The 26,944-nt window shown below is 34.9% G+C and overlaps 1 protein-coding gene across 2 annotated transcripts in view; it reads right to left on the bottom strand.

Moving 5' to 3' along the window:
* Positions 1-4,255: 4,255 nt before the first annotated feature.
* The window catches only part of MRPS9 (mitochondrial ribosomal protein S9), a 33,685-nt gene continuing 10,996 nt past the window's right edge, over positions 4,256-26,944 (bottom strand). For both annotated transcript variants that reach the window (XM_018084246.2, XM_029964750.1), the window contains exons 3-11: positions 22,129-22,191; positions 21,999-22,029; positions 20,162-20,241; positions 13,925-14,007; positions 11,191-11,266; positions 8,555-8,723; positions 6,755-6,863; positions 5,766-5,935; positions 4,256-4,464 (exon numbers count right to left, since the gene is read on the bottom strand). In XM_018084246.2, coding sequence (XP_017939735.2) covers positions 4,373-4,464; positions 5,766-5,935; positions 6,755-6,863; positions 8,555-8,723; positions 11,191-11,266; positions 13,925-14,007; positions 20,162-20,241; positions 21,999-22,029; positions 22,129-22,191 — 873 coding nt within the window. In that variant the 3' untranslated portion in view covers positions 4,256-4,372. The remainder of the gene's footprint in view (positions 4,465-5,765; positions 5,936-6,754; positions 6,864-8,554; positions 8,724-11,190; positions 11,267-13,924; positions 14,008-20,161; positions 20,242-21,998; positions 22,030-22,128; positions 22,192-26,944) is intronic.

Consider the following 26,944-nt stretch of genomic DNA (forward strand, 5'->3'; position numbering starts at 1 on the left):
AAGGTGATTTCTGACACAGTGGTTGACAGTGGGTGCTAAGCACTATGAAATCTAAAGCCATTACTGCCCATTTGTTCGCGCATTTTGTTCTGCTCCCACACTGCTTTGTTTATGTGGGCAGGTACACGGGCAGTAATTTATATTTACATGCTTGTCTGGAATGTAGTAACCTACTGAAACGTCTATCCACTGGGCACTAGCACAGCATAAAAATACATTTGCTTCCAATTCTGGCCCACAAATTTTTATCTGTACAAAGTAGCACAAAATACTGGAAAAATTAATTTCAATATTTACAAGGATTTTATGAACCTGTCCAGATAAAATGCAGTTTTAATAACAAATCACCCTCCCCATAGCCAAAACTGATTTCTGGCATTTTATCTAAATAATTATATTTATTATGTATGTATATATTTAGTATGAGATTGGTAAGGGTGGGTTTAGGTTGGACATAAGGCAGAAATTCTTTATAGTGCAGGTGGTGAGACACTGGAGCAAGTTGCCCCAAAAAGCTGTGGCTGCCTCATACCTAGAAGCGTTCAAGGCCAGGCTGGAGAGGGCTTTCAGCAATCTGGTCTAGCGGAAGGTGTCCCTGTCCATTGCAGGGGGAGTGGAACTAGATGATCTTTGAAGGTCCCTTCCAACACAAACCATTCTGTGATTCTGCAATTTTTGATGACTGGCACTATGCTACAGTAGCATTTCCAAGTTTCAAACATCAGCTGACATTTCTTAGCATCACATTGTAATATTAATTTGAAAGTATTACTTATACACTGAAATTAGATAGCTGAAAACTATTATTAACTGACATTTATTATTTCTCACAAAAACTTCTTTCCCTTATCAGGAGAAAAAAAAATCCTGGAAAGACAATCTGATTCTACCTTTTTGAAACCAATTACATTTATTTTCAGGTGAATCTGTTGTTATCAAATCACTATTTATACGGAAGATTCGTCATAGTCTCTTTTCCAAGCATCCACATCCCACTTCTGGCAACGGCTCCCTGCATTCGGTTGCGAACTGCGCCATCTTGTGGCAACTTTAACACACACCAGGGACACGCTTGAGCTTCACCTCCTCACTCACTGGGCTCCACACCAAAGAAATGGGACCAAAAGCACCAGAAATAGATGGCATAGATACACTCCATTTATCTTAGAGGGATTGTTGTATCTTAACTCAAAGAAGAAACATCAAAGTGGTGGAAGAAAAAAAAAGAAAAACAAAGAAGAGCCTGGATGAATCACAACATACGTTGCCAAGAAAGCATGGAAGACTTAGTTCTTTTTGACTGCATTCAGAAAACATTTTCATGTTTAGGGTGTAAGCACCTGTCACATTCAGGACACTAAATTCTGAAATCTTTCTGGCAAGGTAAGTTGGTCCACACTGTTCAAGTGTTCAAAACTGAGACCTGAGAAGCCTGGCTCCAACACAGAAGGCAGGTGTTCAGGACTGCTTCTCTCAATAACCTTGAGAATGCAAAGGAGTGAGAGCAATAGGAAGTTAAAACACATTATTCAAACTGATGAACGGATTCTATTACTGTGTTGTTGTCACAAACAACTAACAACCCCACTACATTTCCTTATTTGGCTCTCCCATACAATTCTTTTCTGATGAATCTGTAAAAACCAGTGAAAAAAATGGTAGTCTCACCTTTTTATCAGCTTTAACACTACAGAAATAGTCCTTCTTAAAAAAACTATTTCATTTCCTATCTCCTAAATGTTGACATATATTGCAGATGATTGAGAGGAATTTCATACAAATGAAAATTAAAAAAAAAAACCAAACCCAACATACAATTCTGTTTTGGTGTTTTGTTTTTTGTTTTGTTTTGTTTTTTTTTTCCTTTTAAAATGTTTTTCTCTTTTGACTCAGTTTCAGAATTAGTTGGAAGTCTGACTAAGTGACCTGGCTGCATAGCATTAACTAGTATTTCTGGGGAATTTCCTAAAATGTTGTGATAAATTCTGAAATTTTGTCTCAATTTTTTTGCTGAGTCCAAACATCAAAGACTATGCCCATTCTTTTTTGGAAGGTAAAACATTAATAATTCCTTTAAAACGTGATAAAAGACTTGGCATGTTGTAAGTGCAGATCTGCTGTTGCACTTGTAGCTTTTTGTCTAATAATGAGGTAGGAAAATTAATTGATCAATTCTCATTTGAGAAGATATTAAGATAAAAATTCTACTATTTAATCTCTGCCAGAACCTTCTTTAGCTAGCATCTCCAAGTCCGTGTTCTTATGTATATTTTATTACTGAGCATGTCAAAAGAATCCTTAGGTACCTGCCCCAGAATGGATAAGTGTTTTTATTACAAGTCACAACTTCTACTAATACAGAATTATTTTGCTACACATAAGCAAATCATATTTAAATTAACAGAAATGCTAATTAAGCCATTCTGTATTTGCTTTAGTGTAAAAAAATGTCTCATGCAACACTCATTTGTTTTTCAAAGGGACAGGTGAAATGCCTCAGCTGTTGAATTCAATTTAACAAGTCAGAGAATCTTTTGGGTTGGAAGATTCTAAAATCGGAGTCCAGCCATTAACCCAGCACTGCCAAGTCCGGCACTAAACCATGTCCCCAAATGCCACATCGACATGTCTTATAAATACCTCCAGAGATGGAGACCCCACCCTTCTCTGGGCAGCCTGTTCCACTGCTTGACAATCCTTTCGGTGAAGAAATTTTTCCTAATATCCAATTTAAACCTTGCCTGGCACAACCCTTTGGCCATTTCCTCTCATCCTATCACTTGCTACTTTGGAAAAGAGACCGACACCCACCTTGCTACAGCATTCTTTCAGGTAATTTGAGAGTCATGTATTTTGATTGAGATGAACTACCTTAGCAATGAGAAATCTTGTCCAAGTTTACAGAGTATTCTCATGAAACAGGAGTTAAAAAGAAGCACAGAGTGGCTTTGGAGAGTAAGGAATCACAAACACATCAGTCAAGGATGCATACTCAGTTTCTGACCTTCTCTGTCTTAGCTCATGAGGTCTATTTACTTGCTGCACCCTCCTGAATGCTGTTTGGGAAAATAACAACCCATACAGATCACTCAGAGTTGCTTATCAGCTGCAGTGATGTGCTGGCACCTTTTGTGACCTCTGAGGTTTTAAGTTTTTGGTATGATCTACAGCAAATAAGCAGCAGAAGTAGTACTCTAGCACTTAAAAAAATCTGGCTGGGGAGGAAGAATTCAAAGCACTGAAGTCTTCTAAATTAAAAGTAAGTTTGAAGGTGTCGTGTTGTTAAAACTACCGAATTCAATTTTTTTTTTCTGCTTCCTCCTGATGAGATGAATTTTATCCTTTTTTTTCTGTAGCCCAGTTCCTACAGGACAGATGAAGGATGTGCTCTTTCTTGAAAGTATTTGACTGCTGTCCCAGGAAGGAACTTGGCAATAAACCAAAACCTTAAGCTTTTGGATGAGTGCTGTAACCACTAATCTATTTTGGAAGGCTACAATTATAGACAGGAGGTGGGCAGCACTGTCATCACCTCCTGCTTCTGATTTTAAAAAAGAAAAGTTATGACTGTATTTGGCAAAGAGTCCAATGCTATCTTTGTGCACTAGCCATATTCGGAACACGCATCCTTGATCAGGCCCCTTGAGATTTAAGGGGTGGAGAAGAGTATTCTAAAAGATTAACTTCAGCCTAATCCCTCCAGCTCTTTCTGCATTTGGGGGAAGAACCGAAAAAATTACTCCTCCAGAGGGTGATTCAGAGCAACTAAATTTAGGCACTTGCTCTGAATCACTCCCTACTTAACCTAGTGAAGCATCCTAGAGACAACTGATTCCACAGGCAAAGGTTATCCTCTGTGACTGTTCCTCTCTCAACGTCCCCTCAATTGTCAGTACCATTCTCACTAGCTTCTCAACTCCAGCATAATTTAGGTGGGAAGTTGTCACTTATCCTCAGATACCTGTGAGGCAGAGAGAGAGGCACGTCAAAGATGTCCAAATACCTGGTTAGGAACTGCCTAATGTCAGAATTTAGATTGGTAAGTCATTAAACAAATACACTGATTTTTAGAAGTTGTAATTCACCAACAGTTCCATAAATTGTTACCGACTTCAGTGAAGCTAAGATGCAAAGTTGGCACTCAAGCTGCTATTTTAGATTTAGCATTCTGGCAAATCACACCATGATTTTCCACAATTTTAAATAAATTTAAAGAAAGCTGTTTGTTGCTTTTCAAACAGAAAAAACATAGTGATTATAATGGGGGAAAAAAAAGTCTTTATTACTAAATATATTTATACAACAGTTTTAAATGATAAATCAGTATGTTTTGAAGTTTTGGTAGCACTTGTCATTCTTTAAATAGCCAGACTTATCGCTTTTTCCAGGTGAATTTCCGTCTGGCTCCCTCTTGACCAGGCTTTTTTCGTTCCTTCACACGTGGGTCAACTGTTAATAATCCAGCTACAAAGCACAGAAAAGCACTCGTTTATTTACTGTTACTAGTTAATATTACAGGTATACTTCATGTGATGCAGTAGATTCAAGGCAGCCCATAACTGACTTTCACTAACAATATGAATTGTAACATCTAGAAGGATAAAGGTACAGTATAAAAACACACTGAAAACACTGTCATCATATCTTCTAACATTTTAACTTTTCTTTAGTAACCAAGCTTTCTTCACATTTTTCTTTACAAACCATTAAAAGAAATAAATCTATAAAACACTGTTTTATATCTATTCATATTGCTAGATCCTTTAGAGCAGTGGTCTCCAAACTTTTTGATCATTTAGTCCTATCAGTAAAATATTTTTGAACATGTACTTCCAATACATGTATATTTATTAATTTGTAAATTATATCCCTTACAAAGTCTAAAATTTTTTTACTGAATCCCCATGGATCACGTAGGGTGCACATACTCCATTTCAGAGATCACTGCTTTGGTGCTTCCAAAAGCATATTTGGCAATGTCCAAAACATGTTCAGAATCATGCTGATCTCAGTGCAGATACCAAACTCATTACGATGTCTTTGGTTCCATGGATGACAACAGAGTTAAAAAATATCACAGCTGTTTTGCCAGTAACACAGGCAGGTATTCCTGCTACTAGTCCAGAAAAAGCGTAGTTAAAAGCTCACTGTTAATAACTCCATATTTGCTGAAACAGCATGGCATCTTATCACAGAGAAGCATCAAATACTGCAGGTTATCTAAATAAATTCTATGTTATTCTACATAACTTGTAAACACTAAATAATGCAAGAGTGGAAAGAAGCTCCCTCAGTCTGGCTAGTTGCATGCAATGTGTTTATGCTCATTACTCTCTCTTCAAAACTAACCCTCCAGCATTTACATTCAACAAGAAAACTTTTTAAACATGAACAAGATGCAACTAGCCAAGTAAAACAAAACACAGTCTTAGTACCTTACAGCTCACTAATGCCTGATCCAGATTTATTTACTACTGAATACACATTTGTGTTTTGTGATTCTATGTTGAGGCAATATGAGCTGGTTAATAGACCTAAAAGAGGTCATGAACAGATGGAAAGACTTGAGAAGTCATCCAAAATGTACACAAAGGGTGCTAGGAAACAAGTGAAAACAATCTAAAAATAAATGCAGATCCCTTTTATACAATATACAAGGTTTCATTGGGATTATTTACTCAAATCTGATCCTTAATGATCCTTGTATTAATTCTGTTAATTACCAGAAACGCATTAAGAAACACTGAAATAATTTCAATTCCTACCTTGCCTCATGAATTCCACCTCCTTTTCTGTCACAAAACTCCTTAAGGCTTTTGCACAGGCTAAACGTATTGCTCCAGCCTGTGCAGATCTTCCTCCACCAGAGACTGTGCAAACTGCATCATGTTTTCCAATTCTGCCAAGAAACTGGAAAGGGAACAACAACTGTTCCCTAAAAAAAAAAAAAGGAAGAACAAAAATAAATAAATGCAATATATTCACATGCATAAAGTTACATGCTAGGCACATATCTTATCATAGGATATACAAAAAAAGTTAACTTTCAGGCAGAGATCCAAAAAGACATTCATATCTCATTCAAATCAATAAGAAATCAGCAGTTAGGAGCATATTCTTACTGCCAATGGCAAGTATTTTAGTTCCACTACTTATCTATAGATGCCAAGATCTGTCCACTCTGGATATTGAAACTGAACTACCTCTCCCCTCTATCCTTGAGCTTAAAAACTACAATATAAAATAAAAATCAAAATCACATAAAGGATAGAAACCTTACGTCAGCCTTATGACAAGTCTTTTCTATATCAGACTGTGCACATCCTCCAAAATCTGAAGCTTTACATGAAGTGTCTCCCCTTGTCTGCTTCCACTATGTTACTGTATGCCAGAGCAATTACACATGCATACAATTTGCAAATCTCTACATTTAAAGGTATTATTTATTATTTATTTTTAAAATAAACTGCAAGCTCTTTCTAGAGGGACTAAAATTTGAACTATTCAAACAGCCTGTGCTCTTGGTTTTTGCATCTCTTCAGAAAGTGAGAGACAACAAACACAGAGCAAGGCTTACCTATCAGTTCTTAAACTCCTGAAAATTAGAAGAAAAATGCAAGACACCTTTTCATAAAACAGATAGTTACACAGAAACAAGAACAGAGAATCAACTTCATGGAACACAACACCAGCATGGCATTACTTTTGCTGGAATTAAGTACAGTAAGAATACAGCATTTCATAGTGTTCTCACCTGTCCTGCAGCACTGGGAAGTAATGCAAAATGTCTTTTCCATTCACTGTCATTTTTCCGGTCCCATTGTCATAAACTACTGCAGTAGCTCTTGCAGTTTTTCTTCTACCTTAAAGGAATTAAATCCAGACTATTATGAGGCTTCAATATTCTACAGAACTTCAACTGATTAAGCAGTTAGCAAACCACAACACTTTCATACAGTGTCAGCTGTTTGTTTTTGTAGGCTGAGGTAAGAAAAAAAAGCAAACAAAGAACAACTGTCTTTCAATATATTTTAACCAATGTTTGTTAAGTGGGGGAGAAGTGTGTGTTGGGAGGAAGTAGAGGTAATGCTCTACCTCCCGTAACTTCAGTGGTTCAGGACACTTTCTTGACCTGGTGATGCCACGGTAGATGAAAATACAGAGTTTGTTGAACTACTACATTTACCATTAAGTGCAATTTCTAGTAATATTAAAATACTTTATAAAATCATAAAAATGTACAGAAGTTCAAGAATATTCACTTGGTAAAGATTAACACTAATTACACTGGTATAAGCAATAATATGCAGCATTAATACAGCTCCTCAGAAATTGCTACTTACTGTTACTTCTCTTTAAGTGCAATAGTTTCAAGCTAAAACATGACAAACTCTCTGTGTTGAAGTCTGAGACCAAATTCCTTTAGCTCGCAGGAAGCAATCATTCTGATAAACGAATTATGAAACAAACGACATTTTTCTTCATGTTGGGGCTTATGGGATACAAACGACTGGTTTTGAACTTATTACACCTGGTGGCTTTTCTTAAATAACATGGATCGCATGCTTATCAAATTTCAGTTACTGTTCTGAAGATACTACTGAACACCAGTGTGAGTTAAACCACAGTTTGGTGATCTCATCTCTTTGTTGTCATGTAATCTTGAAGACAAGCCAGCTAGAGCAAAGCTCTCTTGCCATTTTGCTCCTCAATTCTCTGTGACCTTTGTTCTTAGTATCATCTGCTGCCTGTTGCTTAAGAATACGTGTCATCTCTAAGATTCCTCTTAAATGTACAGCATAAAGTGTGTGTGCACACATGCTTTGCCCAGAAAGTCATCAGTCTTTCCTATACATGCTGTTGCTATATAATTTTTCTGTGCAATCACTCATATATCACATCCTTCTTCAACTATATGTCCCTCCACTGAAAGCATAAGCAGACTGTGTTTAGAAGACATGGAGGTCTTCATGGCTTTTCTCTAACATCCCCTCCATCTCAGTACCAATGACCAACATCCATCTCTGTCCCACAATGTTTAGGAATTCCCTCTTTGCCTTTTCCTATGCTGTTTGTAAATATTCAAATGACTTGTAATTCATTCTTTGCATCTTCAAAATTCTCCGTTCAGTGGTCCAAGCACGCCATTTTTACACTAAGCAACAACACTGCTATATCCATGGAATTTTTCGTATGTGTTTGTGCTCCCTCAGTCCTCCGCCCTCTATGTTCAACAGTCAACTCCTGCCAAAAATGTAAGTCTTTTTGTATCCTACAGCACGTATCACAACAGAGTCCTCTCTACACAGCTACCACTGTACAGAAATAGTGGTAAAACCAGTTGATAGAATCTGGGTTAAAAAGTTCTACTTTGTTACTAGACCATGTCATAACATGGTGTGCCATAACATCATTAACAACTATACATGCAGTATACACATAACCATATAAAATGAAGTAGTGACTCTCTCAGCAATATTGTACATACTAGAAAAAAAGTAACATGAAGAGGAAAAGAATTCTGCATTGTTACCAGTAAACTTGAAATTATTACCTTCACCGGTGCTGAAGGCCACGCCTTGCTCATCATACTGCAAGGGCTCAATAACTACCTTTTGCATCTGCACAGGAAGTTCTTTGGAAAACTTCTGTATATACTTCTCCTCGATGTCACTACACGGCAAATCCGTCAATTTTTGTAAGAGTTGAATAAATCTCGAATACTGTAGGACAACAAGACTTCATTAAAGGATGCAAATGTAATTGCATTTGCTAAAACTTTCTATTTTTATATAATGGATCTTTCCTACTTCACTTTTATTGATGATTTCTGACAAGATGACACTTTTGCACCTACATACTGATTTAAGAACAGCATGCAGTTGCATCATTTTCTGTGTAACTAAAGACACCTAGCTCTTTCTTCAGGTAAAAGTGAAACTTTAATTGAAAGTATAACCAACACCTCTGTAATAAAGGATTTTGTATTAGAATGAAGTTCATCTGACTTTTAAAAAGAAAACATTGGGGGAGTCAATTATTTTATTATTGTTTTATTAAAATGGTAAAATGAAAAGATCTTCACCTGATTTTCAGTAAGTCAGCATATTCACTGACTTGGAAATAATTTTATTTCACTAAACTGAACCTCATAAATGATTATATTTCATAACATATATAGAAAATGCCTATCTATCTATCTATCTTTGGCTGCTCAAGTTGAGTTACTGTAATGTTTATGATTTCCTTTAAAACTGAACAATCAAGCTATTTAAAAATTCAAGAGATACTTGACTTAAAGGGCAACCTCTTGAAATAAATTATCTTTTGCTACTGTGTGGTTCTTCTTCCCCCTTACACCTCCCTCCAAAGTTCTTCAACATGTGATTAAAAGAGTACACACCTCTGTGTTAACCCATTTGTGCTAAAAGCTGGGATGTCCTGTTATGAAGTGTTACTGGCAGGAGCACCAGACAGCTGTCAGTGGATATAAAGGTATGATACCATCTAAAATGGATTTTTCATATAGATATCATAACCTGATTTTTGAACGTTTTTCTACTTACAAGTGATTATTAAAAGTATTTTTTCTTCCTCTGTTACCAGAGTCTCCTGCACAAAATTACTACTTTTCTTGTAACTTAACAATAGGTCTTGGAACTCTGACATCTCTTGAAAACTACTTCTGTCTAACTATATAATACAGATGTGGTAAAGTCTTTGGAGAGTGAAAAGGGAAAAAAAAATCAATAGCTCTGATTTTCATAATGCAAACACCACAGAAAATTTCAATGCAGTGGCAAAATATACGAATTTGAGCAGGTAAGACTGGCAACTTATACTGAGACCTTTCAAATACATTTAAGCAATCTTTGTTCCAATTGCCTGAGGCTTTGTGGTTTTACATATGAGAGGCCAGTATGTAAAAAGGTTTGATACTGGGTTTTGGTTGGTTGGTTGAGTTTTTTTTAAGTTAACTGCAATCTACTTTTACAGATGTAGAATGTACTAAAAGCAAGCAACAAAGAACACCAAACTGTTTAGTTGTACAACTAGACCTGGTACTCTGAGAGGAAAAACAGCCAGGAGCTATTGAAAACAATGAAGTCATAATGGCTTCTACTGTGAGCAAGATAGAGAAAGTCTCCTGGGTATTACCAGGATGGATAATTTACAACAGCTACTTCAAACTTATGCTTATGGACCACAATCTGCTTGAGACCTTTTCACATCCCCCAAAGGCAAGGAAGCCAACACATGCTACTGTTCCAGATGACAAGTGAGCAAAGGGCTCGTTTGCTGCTGTTATGCTATTTTTGCAATGAAGCTGTCCACAGGACAGAAGAGACTGAGGAACAGTACTTCTAGGTGAGAAGACACTTTGGATGTTCACACAAATAGAGTTATATTCTCTGGTACTGTCATATTCCAAAAGAAAACTAAGCTGGCCACACAGACTGAACCTGCTGTTACAAAATCTGACGCCCTTCAAGGGACTGTAGGGAAAAGCTCTGAATGAGAAAAAGGTGTATGACTATTAGGATGAATAGTCTTATTTACAGAGATAGATGTAAAAAAGGACTCCAAACTTAGAGAATGATAGAGTTTGCAGGGGAAGCTGCAAAACCCTCCTTTCTCCCACCATATTCACAACAATGAAGAGATATCTATATCAAACCACAGATCTATTCGTATCTTGTTCCTGATTTGATTCTGTAGCCAATCACTAAGAAAAAGGACTTCCCATCTTGAATAATTACCCCTTCTCTACAATAAGTGACAGAAGCTCTAGCCCTGTCCATTTTTCATCTGTAACTACAATAAATGACTAATTATTTCTACTAAAGTGTCACTATACCCCATTCCTGACTAAATAATTAGATGACAAGGAACAGGTGCTTTAGGCCTCACAGTGTTACCACCAGGAGAAAAACTAAATTATGTTAGTAACAATGGAAAGCTCTTAATAGTTCTGTACTGTGCTGGATAAAAAAACAACCAACACAGGTCACTTTAGGCCAACCTGAATGTGACAGTGCTATGAACACATGCAGAGTTTATCAGAATTCAGCAAAGTCTTTTGAAGCGCACCTGCTTCTACATGGTACCTTTTCAGTATCCAAAAATGCACCCAGAGTCCGTATTTTTAAGACACAAGCCTCCTTAAGATTAGAAAGATTAATTACTTACATCATCATCTGACAGTTTTTCTAACAACATTTCTTCCAATTCAATCTTAGTCAGCCATCTGCTGCCAGCCAGGTTTCTGTTTAAAATACCACATATATATGCTCCCTTTAATTAACCATGCAATTAGAGTTACATCACAAAAGACCACACATACAGTCAGTCTTCGTTCAGAAATACATTTTCCATTACAAATGATTATGGCTCACATTCCTATAGTAAACATGAGAAGGCCTACGTTGATTTTAAAAGATCTGCCTTTTGAAAGGGATGGTAACTTCATCTATTGAATTAACGACATGAACATTATGAGTATCAGTTATGCATTATTCATATGATTGAAGTCTGAGAATGAGCTAGAGTAATATTGTAACAGTAAGTGATCTTCCCCACAACTCAGTACTTACTTTTAAAAGCCTGCTGCCAGGAAAAATTTGGTTTACCAGCAGCAAAGAACAAAATCAAAGGTAGAATGTTAAAATCAAATTCTTTTGCCTCTGGTCTTTACTTTTCTGATCAATACAAAGAACTGCACTAGCAGTAAGCACAGTCAAAGTACTAATGCAGCAATGACACTCTTTATTCTATCTACTGTGCAATCTTGAGCTGCTCAGCACAGAAACTGCACTGATGATAACAAAAGCAGAAACTACTCAGAAAACAGCCTCATACAGAAATGCTAACAAAACAAAACAATACTTGAAATAAATCTTTGAAATATATATGATATGAAGTGACCAGCTACACAGAATGCCACCTCAAATATACACACCAACATTATCAGAGAGATTTAAGGCAAAGATGTAACCAGTTTCTTACCTCTTCACATAAGAAACATTTTTAGAAACAATGTTTTCAGTAGCATTAAGGAAGCTATGATTCAGTAAAACACTCCTTCTGAGGGGATTTTAAGTAGTACTACTTCTTAAGCATGTATTTTAATGCTTTTCTGAGTCAGGACATGAGAGATGTTTATTTAGAAACAATGTTGATTTTAACAGTAATTTTAAAAACTTTCCAATCCTGACCGACTCAAGTATATACTTACATTTATATATTGCTACTTGCTACTTCCAATGAAGTCAATGAAATACTCATGTGAAAAACTATAAACCTGAAATAGTTCAAGATTAGGTCCTAACCCTACAGTTAATATTACAAAATACATCTAAAACAGATTATTTTCTGAGGAAAAACCAAAGCAAAACCAACAACAATAAAAAAAAAATAAAAATAAAAAAACCAGCCCTTCCCACTGACCCTCTACCTACACTTACTAATCTCAGAGGAAAAACCATATCCAATGTGTAAGATAAGTCTCAAAAATCCTTTAAATTCTCTGAGGTTTTAAAAACCTAACACGGAAAAAACCTTTCATCTCTGACTAGCTTTAGGTCATTTTTCACATCAGTAAATCCACTGGCTGAGCTCTGTAAGGAGTCAGGTTATTTTTCAGCAGCACACACCAAGAAACTACATTCATTTGTTCTCTTGTCTGCTCAGAAGCTAACATGAATCTCTGATTTTGTGGGTCACAGGACACTATTTACATCATGAAGAAACATGAACTTCTGTTATTTAAGAAATTGAAATTATCTCAGCAAATTAATCCTTTCTCTTCCTAACATAAATAACAAATGGCTGAAATTAAGAAGTGACAAACCAACATGATGTGCAACTGGAGCTGTGCATAAATCTAGTTAGAAAAACCATAGCAAGAACAGATAAAAACAACTTGGGACAGTGAAAAAAGTAACTATACAGAAAAGCAGTAAATGCCAAAATCAAAACTTACTTGCTGTATTTATGTCTTTTAAAGACTTGTTTAATTTACCATTCTAGTATAAAATCCTTGCAAGAAATCTCAAAATAGAAAATCAAGAATACAGTCTAAGAGGAAAAACAGTTCTTAAAGCATATACTCATTTCAAAGACAATCCTGACTGTATGTACTAAGAAACTAACACCTCTAGACCTCCCCTAGCTTGCTCTGGTTGAGTTGGATCTTTTCTGTCCAGTGGCTAACTAGCTGAAGAGCTTGTTGTGCATACCAGAGAAGTTACACAGACAAAAAGAAACAAAACTAAATTCAATTACTAATACTGGTGATAATTAAATAAATCCAACAAAATAAGCTTTTCTGAAATTACTAGTTTTTGATGACTTATCTTTTCAAAGCCATTAGAAGAAAAACTGTGACATTAAGTATTTTGATACTCTTCAACTTAAATATTGCTAAGTTGAAATATTCAAGAAATGTAATTAAAGACTATTGAAGAGCTCAGTTTTAGGCCTTAGGATTTTTTCATCAGAAAAAACTTATTTGGCATTTTAAAAGCCCTTGTTTTCTCATAAAAACTTTAGCTCCTTTTTCAAAATCCTTAGAAATAATTTGAAAAAAAATTGCATACAGAAGCAGAATTCTGGATATTTTCAAATCACATTTCAGAAACTTTATAAAGGGAAGAATACTGAAAAGAGCAGGGAGAGATTAAAGAATAAGAGAAATAGGTTGGGTTTCCCTACTCTAGCAATGAGAAGTGAGTGCTCCACACATACCTGGTAAGACTTTTCAAGCCGAAATTACCACACAAAATATTACACAGAGCTAAAGTCCGAAAATGGGTTTGTGGAATAAAAGGCAGGTAAGTTGGGGAAACTACAAGAAATGCTAATACAACATATTAAAGCACATTAAGATAACTACTATCAATATTCATTCTAACTGGAGGATTACCTTTTTTCCTTCTGAAGAGGAAGGTCTTGAGCTATCAGCTGGTCTTGGTGTTTCTCAACATTCAGCAATTTTTCATATGTTTCCTTAAGTGTATATGGAAAAAGTATTTAAATGTAATTTTTCCACTTAATACTAAAATTTTGTTATTTAAAACACATGTTTATGTGGTTTTACTCTCCAAACACTTCAAATACAGAGGTCAGAAAACAAGCAGAGCTCTGACCAAAACAGAAAAAAGGAAAATATGCAGTTCAAAGTAATTAATTTTGAATTTTGCAAGAGTGTTTTTTGCCTTCTTACATATGCTTGCAAGAAAAGAAATAAAAAAAGGTTCTCAACTGTATACAGAAAGGCAACTACATTTGTATAACAGATGCAACTCCAAAACATACTGCACAATAATTTCATCAGTGCATCCACATTTTAGTATGACTTACTCAAAATACTGACAAGGTTTAAGACCTTAATTAATTTAAGATTTTTGTACATTTAGAGTGTCCGCTTTACTGGTGGTCCGTATTAGTCAAAGCTCCTGGCATCCCTGGCATGTCCATAGGGACACAAAGTTGTACATTTATCACAGAATTTATCATAGAATTTCTGTTCTTTCAAATGTTCAGATATACTTATCCTGAATTTTCAGTATTTTTAAGCAGTTTGCGCAAGATTCTTAGCTATGTTATTATTTTCAAACAATACTGTGACAGTAATTTATAACTTCAGGGGAAAAAAAAAAAAACAAAACCAAAACAAAACAAAGAAAATATCCCAAAAAGTCACAGTAAAAGGATTACAGAAGAAACATGTTTTACATAAAGTATTTTCAGGGTTTTTTTTTTCAGTATAACATCTAAAACTCTGAATTACAACAATGATTCAAATCCCAAGTTAAATAGAAGTACTTGGAGAAATAATTATAAATTATACTGAAGCAATAAGGTGGTTGTACTACAATTGAGTACTTATATACCAAATAATTTACTTCATTTTATAAGTGAAAATAGAAAGCTTATAGTTGCTTTCCTATACTGCATTAATATGAGTCTTAGCAAATACCAGAGAGAAACTAGTGTAAGAATTGGTGGGGACAAGGAACAATGGTTGGGTTTTTTTTTCTTTGTATTATTTAGAACAAAACAGTAAAAGAAGAAATGTGAGACAGCTCTGTATTGTCAGGAATTAACTAGCAAGATACTAATTCTTAACATAATACTGGGATTTGCAACAGGATGCAGTGAAATTTCTGCAGCAGCTTAAAAAAAAACCCACTCAAAATAGAAGCCCCTTGCTTAGCTATAAATTTCTATTGTTCAAGCTGATTTGTTACTATAAAATACACCTGCACATACACTAAAAATATTTGTACTTAAAGTGTATGAACAAATAACAGATTGTTATCTGAGCTGCACTGAAAGCACTTAAATAGAGACAATTCACTGAAGTTTTTGATGCAGGTCACTGGTGACATTTTTAATGACAAGTATTTTTTAAATAATTCCACGGTCAGAAATCTTGAAGTACAAAATCCACTTTTGAAACAGCATGAGAACTCATATAGTAGTATGTCTTTCAGAAACCTTTTATTTTCCATGAGATAATATCAGATAGGAAAAATTTTCAACTTTAAAAAAGTCTTCTTATCCTCAAATGCAGGAAACACCACATAAAAGAGTACAAATCATATTTTCAATACTTCCAAACCTCACAAATATAACTAGTTCTCGAAGATAACAAGATATGGTATCACTACTGTGGGCAAGATTTATGTCACTAACAACCAGAGCTGACTATTAGGTTGCAAAAATTATTGCCTACACATGGCACAGACATGGTTTGTGTTAGAGGGCATGAGGTGTGTCTGCATCAAGCAATTTTTAGGCATCTGTAGTTGAGATATGGAAAAGAATGAGTATGGAACTTCTGCTTGGGACTGTAAAGGGAGGGAAGAAAAGGGGAAGGACAGCTGTGTCTGCCCCTCAGCTATCTGGGGAGAGCTCAGCTGGAACAGTCTTAGAGATTCATTCCTGTGAGCTCCATGCATTTCCACATTTGGAAGAAGTCAAACCAGGCATGAAGATGACATTTTGGTGTCAGAAGAGGTACTGGGGTACTAGGTCTTACAAATGTGTAAGGAGGTTCTTCACTTTACTGTTAGCCTCTTGGCTTACCTCTTACCCTCTATAAGGCAAAGGGTGTCACCATCCTACCTGGCACAAGCAGTTTCCTGTCTGCCTCCTCACAAACACTCATCTCCAACACATTCTGGCATATAGATTGATGTACTGGAATTATCAGCAAAAAACTAAAACGCGATTACATCACAGTCCTTTAAAAGAGGACACAGGGAGGTAATCACAGTTACCATCTTAGGACAGACTAACTACAGTCAGAATTGCTTCCAAACAGCAAGTGAAGTACTTTCAGGTAACATGACTCAAGTTAAAGAAGACTTAAAGATTTTGTCATATTTGGAAACTACTGATAAACACAGGCAAATAAAACGAGATATGGGTTGCCAGCAACTACTTTTTAGCCACAGAAATTCATAGTTACAATGACAAATAAACCTTTACAACAGCTGGAACAGTAAGATTTTCCTGAAGACCCTCCCTAGGTTCCCAAAGAACACTGACACTCCATAGCGCATTTAAGTTCTTAAGAATGTGCAATTTTAAGAATTAAAATGATCTCTTTAAACTGTTCTGGTTAAATTACAGCAATCATGTCTATTCAGACAAAGAACCCTTTACACAGGAGATGAAGTCAAACAACATTAAAAAGCAGCATTTTAAAATAATTCCAAGTGTAAGAGAAACACTAAATATAATTTCCTACATATTTCTGGCAATGAAAGTGGACTTGCATCTCTTATGAAATAAAATTTTGGTCTGAAGTACTAAAAAAAAAAAAAATTAATGCATGTATCTAATCTCTGTATAGAGATGAAGCCAATAGACTGAAAGAACCACTCACGTGTGAAGTAAAGTATGTGGATGAGCCTTTGCAAAATCAGGAATCACATGTAATGCCCAATAATTTATCTGACAAATCTTCACTCCCCAACATCTAAAGAAAGCTTCTGAAGACACACTTGCTTTTTCAAAGCTGGCAGGTGAAGATTTTACTAATCACTTGAGGATTCAATAGTCCAATTCATGACTGTACACATCTGTGTGTCTTGTAAACTCAGCTATTACACAATCAAAATAGCTGATTTTACAAGATTGGCTATGTTCTGAAATGCTTCCCTTTCTAATAGAGAGATCAAATTTCAGATCTCTTCAAGGACACTCTCTTGTTAAATAATAAACAATTATTTTATTCTGCATAAAAAATTAGGGAAGAAATTAGCAAATGAAACCTTGGAGGGAGAGATTTTTATGGGGAAAAGGATTATATTAATATTTGGATTAAAATATGCTGCAAAGCCCATGTTTTACCTCAGTTTGCACTTTTGTTTCTTCTGTTTTTAAGTTCATCACATACTTTAACAGCTTTTAGGTTTTGGTTTACTTAAGAGTTAAAATGCTCAATTTTTAAGCATTTATTTCAATCTACAACCACTGATGTCTCAAAAAGTACAAAAAGCATGATTACATGGAATTACTATTTTGCTATACACAATTGTATGAAAAGACCATTTTGTCTTTTTCTGCACATTACAAAAACATATTACTCTAAAAAACTTTTAAGTTAAATGATGATCAAGTATACTATCAAATGTTTGTGAAATGGTGTTTCATCCAACAAACATTCTTCTGTGTATTAGAAGAAAAATAAATTGTTCTTTTCCCCACAGTTTAATTTTGTTCAACAAGTGGAACAAAGACAATAATGCATATAACAAATATCCCGTATGAAAGTTCATTTCCTATTGAAGGCATAACAACATGTATATTGGCACTTATAATACAAACAAATACATAGTTTATTTTCAGTAAAGTGGATAGTATTTTTATTAGCATTAACTAAACAATAATACTATGACTAATAATTAATAAAATTCAAGTTTCAAGGGGGTGTATGTAGTAATTAATGGCATACAAGTTTAAGCTAAGTATTACATTCATCTGGTTTATTAGATTTAATATAACAATTTAAAGGACATCCTCCAATGGGACTGATTACTTACACTAGGCTGTATTAACATACAACTCTTTTTCCTAGCCAAATTAATTAGCTCTGAGACTTAAAAATACATTTTGTTAAATACACATTATTCTAATAATGTTGGGAATTTCATGCAGATTTTGGCTTTTGTTTGGCCAACTAAAAAAACCCTGTTAAACCTCACTTAATGGATTTAGGTTTATAGAAGTCTATTTAATGAAAATATTCTGAAACAGTTGAAGAACATTCAAGTATCGTATACTAATGAAAAATGCATTTGTCAAGCTCATTTGTTTGAAGGTGGTTGCCACACTCTTAGAAACGAAATGCAAACTATACTTCCAGAGACTTCCAAGGCAAGCTTACATACTCTTTCTAACTGCTAGGAAGAGCTAAAAATAAACTTGTGCTCCTTGTAAAATTTGTAATTTCTTCATTATGATGGAATGCAACAAACATCTTGCCCTTGGGTTGCTCTGTTTCAGCCAAAACAAATGCAAATGGCTTGTCAGATGACAGCTGTTTGATAAGGCTCCTCTACAAGACCTGCATGCTTTACTTTTTTCCGTGAAACTTGGGATGAAAGGCAGAAGGCAGGAAGAGAATTAATGTAGCATACAGTCTAAAGGCAATGCTACAACCGTGATTAAGTAGAAAAGTTAAAAGGCACAGATTTTCCACAGCCTTGCTGCGTGCAACCCATCCGTGTAACAAGTTGACAGGCCTAGCGCGTCAGCTCCATCATCCTCTCCGACAGCTAAAACGCAGCATTGCATCCCTTTTCAGAGAAAATTTGCGTCTGCACCATGAAGCGTTGTACATTATTTCTTAGCACTGCAGGGGGCTCAAGTCCATATGGAACCTTCACAAATATTACCACAGATCAAACCAGCGGCGTTTCGAGGCAGATTTGACATACCTATTTAAATGAACAGCAGGGGTCCTCGGGCTGCCTCGGGCTGTGCAGGAGAAAACCTCTGTGGAAAGCCTATGCTGCAGCTCCATTACTCAGCAAAGACACACTCTACATTTATCATTCATTTCATTTCTGCCAGGGCAAGAAGCTCATTTGCCCAAGGTCAACAACAAAAAAAAAAAAAAGGAAAAAAAAAAAAAGAGGGGGAAGTGTTTTTTATTTTTTATTCTCCCAAAGAAACAAATGTACCTGACAAGTGGGGATTTTGTCCTTCGAGTACACAGAACGCAAATAAGTATCAGATAATTCTAATAAAAGCACTACACTCAGTAAAGCTGTGCACCTAATATGAGAACAGGAAGTTTGTTTTTTTGACAACTGACTAACCACAGAACTAACTTTTTAAGACTATCTAACAAGGAAACAGAATCTGACATGAATTTCCAATTAAATATATCTGCATACATTATTAATGCTTTTGTCTTCCGTAAGTATGTGTAAGAAACATGAATGTCTTTCTATAAACTCTCCTAAAGACGCAGATAATGCTTGTGCCACTGATGGTCACAGATATGAAACAATTGTTCATAACCCATGTTAAGACTCAGGGTCTAGTGATGTTCTATTAGATACAGTTTTTTTCATAAAGGTAAAAGATGCAGATCCTTTACTCCTGGAACCATGCTAATCAGAAAAAGCCTTAAGTTTGCATGAATGAAACCACCTTAGAAAAATCAATTAAGCAGTTTAAATGCAAATTTTCTTCACACTAAATGTCAGCACAAATAACATTTCCTATAGTTTTGCCCTTCAAGGAAAGAAAATCCTATTTTTTATTCTACAATGAACTTTGCTAGAACTAGCCATTTTTATTGTGTATACATTCTTCACTACTAAGCTTATGCTACCAACCAGATAGAGCCTACAAGAAAGTGTTCAGACTATTCAAACCCAGTCCATCGCCAAAACTGTAAAATAAACCAAAAATTAAAGCAAGAACTATTATGCAGTGTGTTCTCTTAAATGTGACATAAAAATGCTCATAATAATGGATATTGTGACACAAAAATATACATTGCATTTAACTTCAGTGGTGATATTATGACCTACTGTGAAAACATAACTAAACTCAGGAGCTCCTGACAGGCATCTCTAGAATAACATATACTTGACTGGGAACTGACATTATTTATTACAGATAACATACTTACATGCATTAATGAATAATATGACTGCTTGCCAGTATAAAAGAGAAAGTGAAATGGTCGGCCATCTTCTCCCCACTGTATTTCTAATGGAAAGCAAGATTAGACAAGGAAGCAATACACAACCACTTAAAAAAAATCCCTTATATTTAACTGCAGTTATAAACCTCTCTCATAATACTGATTACCTTTTTAAATATCAGAGAACAAAGACATTTTACGGGTTTTCAATCTGTCTGAAAATCTAATGATTTAGTCAAGCTAATCTCCATCTGTAATTATAACCAAATATTTAACGTAACATTTCTAAATATCGTTTTACACAAGGGAATATCTCATGTACAGCTTAAACTTTCAAAGACTGTATAGGTGGTATTACAGATGGAAGTATACATTTTAGAGTAGAAAGAAGTACACAGGAGAGATAACTGAAATCTACATAATAATTGTGAAAGATGAAAGATTAGCAGCTCTGAAAAAGAGCAAGTTTTTTATTAGCATAATATGTCTAAGCTAAACTAAGTATAATCGTCTTTTGTGGGCAACCACCATATGCAGAACTCGGGTGATTTTAGAACTTGCTCATGTTATTTGGGATATTTATATTTGGGATATTTAAATACAAACACCTATCCTATAGTTTACCTAATTAGTTCAGCAAGAAAACAAGCATTCCATATAATTCAGCACATCCACTTGCATTCATTACAAACTGTTATTTAAGGACAAATAAATTTCAACTTTGGAGGAAAAAAAAAAATCAGACTTACATTACATGACAAAGATCTCTTCCAAATAAAGAAAAACGACAAAAATAAAACCTTTTTACAAATTGAACTGTAGAGAAACTCCCAGTCATTTTATCCAGTGAAGTTCAAATGAAGCCAGCTATAAGCTACAGGCAAAGGTAAGACTCTAAGAACCTGTCTGATAAGCCCGATATGTATTGGATTGGAACGTTAAGATATAATACAGCAGAAGTTGAATGTAAAGATGCTAAACTTACTAGAACAGAAGGAATACAGGGAACTTTTACCCACATATACTGCTAGTGAACTGTGTGAATTTCCATGTATGCAACTGTGAAAGCATATTTTGTTGAAATTATTGTTCAGGGAACATTTTGAAGTATAAATTTCAGTTTATAGCTCGGTGAATATAGAATTTCCTACCTGTGCTACTAGTTATTACTAAATGCTAAAAGTGGACAACAGGTTTTGACATTATCTTTTAAATGTTTTATGTAAAAATAATTTGTCAATTTTAGTGAACTGACCAACATACTGGCATATCACTGACAACTGGTACTTCATACAGTGTCTCAGGAGCAAGACCAAAGACTGTATGGACAGAAATGCAGAGTTAGGACTTTCAGGTCAAGGGCCTGATTGGGAGTTTCCACTCTCCCTGTTCTCTCAACTAGCAATTTCAAAGCTGCATTTCTAATCTTTTAGAGCAACAAAGTTACTAGGAAAACTTTTAGTTTAAAATAGTATTAATGAATATTTTATGGATGTGATAGACAGCTCTGACAAAAAGCTACTGAATCCAAGAAAAGGTTTTCCCATGACTTCAGCATCATCCTAGTTATTGTTTATTTTTAAACAATGAAACCCATTTATCTTAGTCAGTTAACACGATTTCTGAGAAGACCACTGGTATTCCAGAATCCAGCAATAATTTTTATCCTAAAACACAGAATATTAGATTAGACTTTTACTGCTCTTGTCTTGGCAGTCATCAGAAAACAGGGAAAAGAATAAATCCATAAAAATAAGAAATTATATATATAGAACAATTCTAATACTTAGAAATAATAAAAAAAATATCTAGGAACACTTACTTCTCTGCTCTGGAAAAATTTCCCTAGGATGCTGTCAATAAATAAATAAATAAACAAATATCAGCAAAAGTAAAACATTACTCAAAATATCATGCTACTGTTATTCAGAAAAGCAACAAAGAAATCCTACCTTCATCATGGGTCTGGCATGTCCATCGAATAAGCCAGAAGGAAAGAGATAGGCAATAGCTCTCTGAAAATAAGAAGAGAGATCTTCTATGTGATTTTTTTTCTCCACAAAATCATCATCAAAACATTTCTTAGGTACTTTCTTATGAAGAAAAAATAGCGTTAACTTTGTACAGTTAAAGCTAAAGGTAACCCAATCAGTAAGAAATAATGCCACATATGTGCTGTGCTGAATAGAAAAGCAGATAATTTCCTCTGGAACCCTCATAAATGTAAAACCTCGTTCTAAAGGCTGTACTCGACTGCATCAGAATGAGTAAACTTTCTTCTGCATTTATCATAACTTATCAGCACTACTCAAATGCAAAGACCACCTTTATACACAGTTATTTTCCTCTAAAATATCAAATGTTGTGACTCCTAGAGGAAGTTGCAACATTTATCTATTTATCTTTCTGAAAATATCAGTGCTTGTTAACAGTGCCTACTGACAGACCAAGCATAGAAGTTTTATTTAAAGCAAGAGGAAAAAGCCAAATTTTACACATTTAAAATCCCAGTTTCTACAGTTTCCAGACATGCTTTCCTTAAGTCTAAAAAGCTGCGTTTGCTGTGGCAGTAGAAGATATTTCACATAGCCTAAATAAGCATTTCATTGATCACTGCATTTGGAAACAACTGTGAATCACTTTCTTTTCCTTAGATACCTAAAGGTTTGCTAAAATAATTTAGAAAAATGTATGACATTCATTACATGCTCATTGTTTACCATTGTTTTTGCTATGTACAAGGTATATACTTTGCCTTTACTAAACCAACATTTACCACTATTTATGTGATGTATAAAATGAACGTTATTTGCCTCCAGCAAATAAAGTTAGCATACCAATAATACAAATCATTCTTGCAAAATGTAGGGTGAAGCACCTTACAAGGTTAAGCCCAATGACACACATTTCTGTTCAACATAATCTTACTCTCCCTCTTCAATATAACTAAACCAGAATTTAATAACGCAAAAATATGCACTTCTGAGAGCTGTTTATTTTCATTTGTTTTTAAAAACTAGAAAAAACTAGCCATCAAAAAACCCCAGATGTAGGGGTATGGCAAGTGTAGCCAACTTCAGACAGTGGGTAGTAGAGCCTCAGATAGAAATCTTGTGCTTGTTCAGTAAAATGGACTAACCAAATAAACCCCTCTGGCAGTGGTCTCATTTATATTTCCATTAAACAGTACAGAAAAGTAGAATTACAATAAAATCTGAGTTTAAAATCTTCTCTCAAGAAGAATGGCTCTTTGTTAGTTAGGCTACCTTAGGGCTATTACTTCCTGACAATTTTTTCCATTGACTTGGAGTGGTTTGCCAGTGCTTCAACTGATTTAATATGCATGGAGTGTAAAAAGACCTAACCTATTACTTTCATTAATCCCCTACTGGCATTCTGAACAGAAATTTTGAGAATTCTGAAGCAAACAAAAGGCTTAACTTGATTTTATAAAATGGTGATTTTGTTTCTCTTCGTGACTACTGTATTCCCATTTGTTAGTCAATGGGCATTTTATGTATACACACCGTAGGTGAACACCTATTTACGAACAAATGGGGATTAATTATGATGACAATAGAGAAATCTGCTGTGAGCCAAATGATGTTAAACAAACACCTTATATAATATATTAAAAGAAATTATTACAGGATACTGAGACTGACTGTGTGTGTGTACTTAAGACACAATCTTTATATAAGCATTTCCAGAATCTCAGTCAAAACAGTTACTGTAAGTATGACACCTCAATAAATGCCAAATATAACGATTTGACATCTATAATGAAGAAAGTGGCTGCCATCTGAGACCTTCTACTTCTAGAAAGTTTATTTTATATTTGTTTTATTTTATCTACTTTGTATTATCTACTTTATATATATATATATATATATATATAATATTTATTTTATTTTATCTAATTCTGGAAAGTTTATTTTATTATTTTATTTTATTATTTTAGATGTATATACTCATGTCTTTCACACTAGAGGCATAAGCACACCCTGCATTAAGAAATCCTAACATCTACTTTCAGCTCTACACAAAATAATTAACCAAAGAATAATAGTTCATTTTATAAATTTGCTTTTTGTTTTTCCAAAATGGAAAGAAATAGAGTCTTCCTGCCTTTTCCCTTTTATGGAAATGTAATCAAGGATCCTGGGATGCAACAGACTCCAATTCCACTTTAATCAGAAGTTTCTTCTCAATTTTACATAGCTGGCTCCTCAGACTGTATTTTTAGCACCTACATAGCAAGTCAGGCTGCCTCTTGGGAACTTTATCTACAGAAGCTGATTTTATCTATGTAAATGTTTCAGTTTTGTAGAAAAGTATTAAAAAACCCCCCTGTAATTCTTAACACCCATGTGTACTAGCAATAAAAAAAGATGGTGGATCAGTCTTAGGAATTACATTAGAATTAGTCTCTCCAAACTGCAGCTGAAGCATATAACCATGAAATTATTTCCCTGAAATCTTTTGACAGTGTCTTCAGATTTGGAACTCAGGTTTCCTTCCAAGGAATCTTCATGTCACAAACCAAAATTCCGCAGAGAATTAGCCATACATTCTGCATTTTCCTAAAACAAAAAGCAGGTGAATGTCCCTCTTAAAACTTTATAATCAAAGAGTAAATATTAGCAGTAAAGGTCCCAAGAAACCTTTTAGATTTAACTGCAGTTTTCCATTCCAGAAGTGGTTTTCAGCTTAAGGGTCCTGGCCCATATCCTTCTTTCTAGGGTTTATATAGACTTGAACTCTAGATTAAAGAAACTCTTGTGCTGAATATGATGACCAAGAACCACTTTCTTCAGGGCATCATGTCAGCTATATAAGACACATTCACCCCATGGGTTCTGGGCTGTTATTTCACAGCTAAATAAACCAGAGTTTTCTAAAAATGAAACATCCATAATTATTTTCAGCAGAATCACAATTCAAAATCCTGGTACCTAGTGACATAATGTTGTTTCCAAAAATAATTACATAAATTACTTGAAAAAGGTGGAATGGGTACAGTCTGCTGCTGCTATGAGTTACTAAAAAATGTTAGCCATCTCCTTTTAGGATTTGAAAGCCTTTGTTTTTAAACTTTACTGTTAATTCACACAAAGAAAAAGAAAATGTCCAGCAGTCACACCTTTAAAAAAGCAGATCATAATGAATATATGTTAGTAACAAGATAGTTTACATCAGACATTTCTTAAACTGCATTGGTAAACTTAACATTCCTGTAGCAAATTAAAAGGAATTCTGTTGTATTATCAGTGGTTGAGGGACCAGATGAGCCAATATACTGCCCACAGCATCAAAATGTCTTTCACTTGCAATAATGAGAACAATCTTCCATTCCCATTAAAAAAGAAAAACAAAACAAAAAGCATATCTGGCAGTCCTTCAAACATGCAAACCATTTTATTAAGTAATCTGTCTAGCACTGCATGTGGCATGTTGTGCAAATTCAGTGTAACTGCCACACCTTCACCTTCCCTCTTCCCTGTGCTTGTTGCACATGCTGATGCCTGATCCTCCTTCTCCTCCTACCAATCTACAAGCCAAGAAATTTTGTTCACTCACTTTCTCAAATGTCAGAGACTAACTCTGAATCAAACAAGTTCAGCTAGGTAAGAGTTACTGTTCCCTTTTTTGATAATGTCTTGAGAAATTAAAAATTCAACAGAGTTGACTGAGTCAAAGAGAATTGACTGTGTCATACTGGGTTAGAGAAAACAGACTGCAGTTCAGTTCTTAAATTGATCTTGCCCAGGGGTCTTTCCACACTTTTGTTGAAGCTACAACACAAATCATCCCCCAATTCTCACTGCTCAAGTCATGTGCAAAGATAGTCATCTAAATAACACCCATTGAGGAAAAGTATTTTATAGAAAACAAAGAAAGAATAAGGGGGGGGAAATTTTTTTTAAAAAAACGAAAAAAATAAAAACCTCCCCCTGGGGCTCCTTTGCAGCAGCATCCTTTTTGGCAGAGGGCTCAAGAATTCAGCTCATTCCTTTTTAAATACATACAAAACTTTAATCATCAAAACACTGAAGAGAGAAGTGACACTTTATGCCGTAACATTTTAATGAAACACCTGAGCAAAAGCTGTTTCAGCTTCTTCTACTCCTCAACTTGATCATGAGAGCCACTTCCCTTCTTAAACCGTGCCTCTTGAATCACATCATTTAGTCACTGTACTTCATCATTTCTCAGACCAAGATATTTTCTGGAACAGCTGTTTTCCTTCAAACCACGCTAGCAGTATTCTTCAACAGTTTTCAGCATCCAAAATTCAGAATATTTGGGGTAAACCCAAATGAAACAATAATGGGACACAAAATGCTACCTCTGATATAGGGAGTGTTTTATTTAACAAGACAGCAAAGGTTAACAACAACAACAACAAAAGAATCTATTAAAATTTATTGAAACCAACCTAATCATTGTCACTTTATCTAAAGCTGAATTTTAGCTTGGACAGAAAGAAGTTTCAAGTTCAAAGTGATATACCATTTTAGCTGCATCTTTTGGGGGAAAAAAAAAAAGAAACAAACAAAGCAATCCACTAGCCTTATATGAAAAACCCACCTTCTTTTAATATTACATTATTTTTATATGATCTAATAATTTTCAAAACAAAATTGTCTTGTCTAGTTTGCAGAGCAAAAAAAAAAAAAAAAGCCAAAAGCCTGCTGAAAGAAACAGACATTATTTCCATCTTCATTTCAACTTTTCAAAACACAGAACATTATTACAAAGAATTTT

Source organism: Manacus vitellinus, unplaced genomic scaffold, assembly GCF_001715985.3.
Source record: "Manacus vitellinus isolate BGI_N305 unplaced genomic scaffold, ASM171598v3 scaffold_7_pilon, whole genome shotgun sequence".
Classification (NCBI taxonomy): domain Eukaryota; kingdom Metazoa; phylum Chordata; class Aves; order Passeriformes; family Pipridae; genus Manacus; species Manacus vitellinus.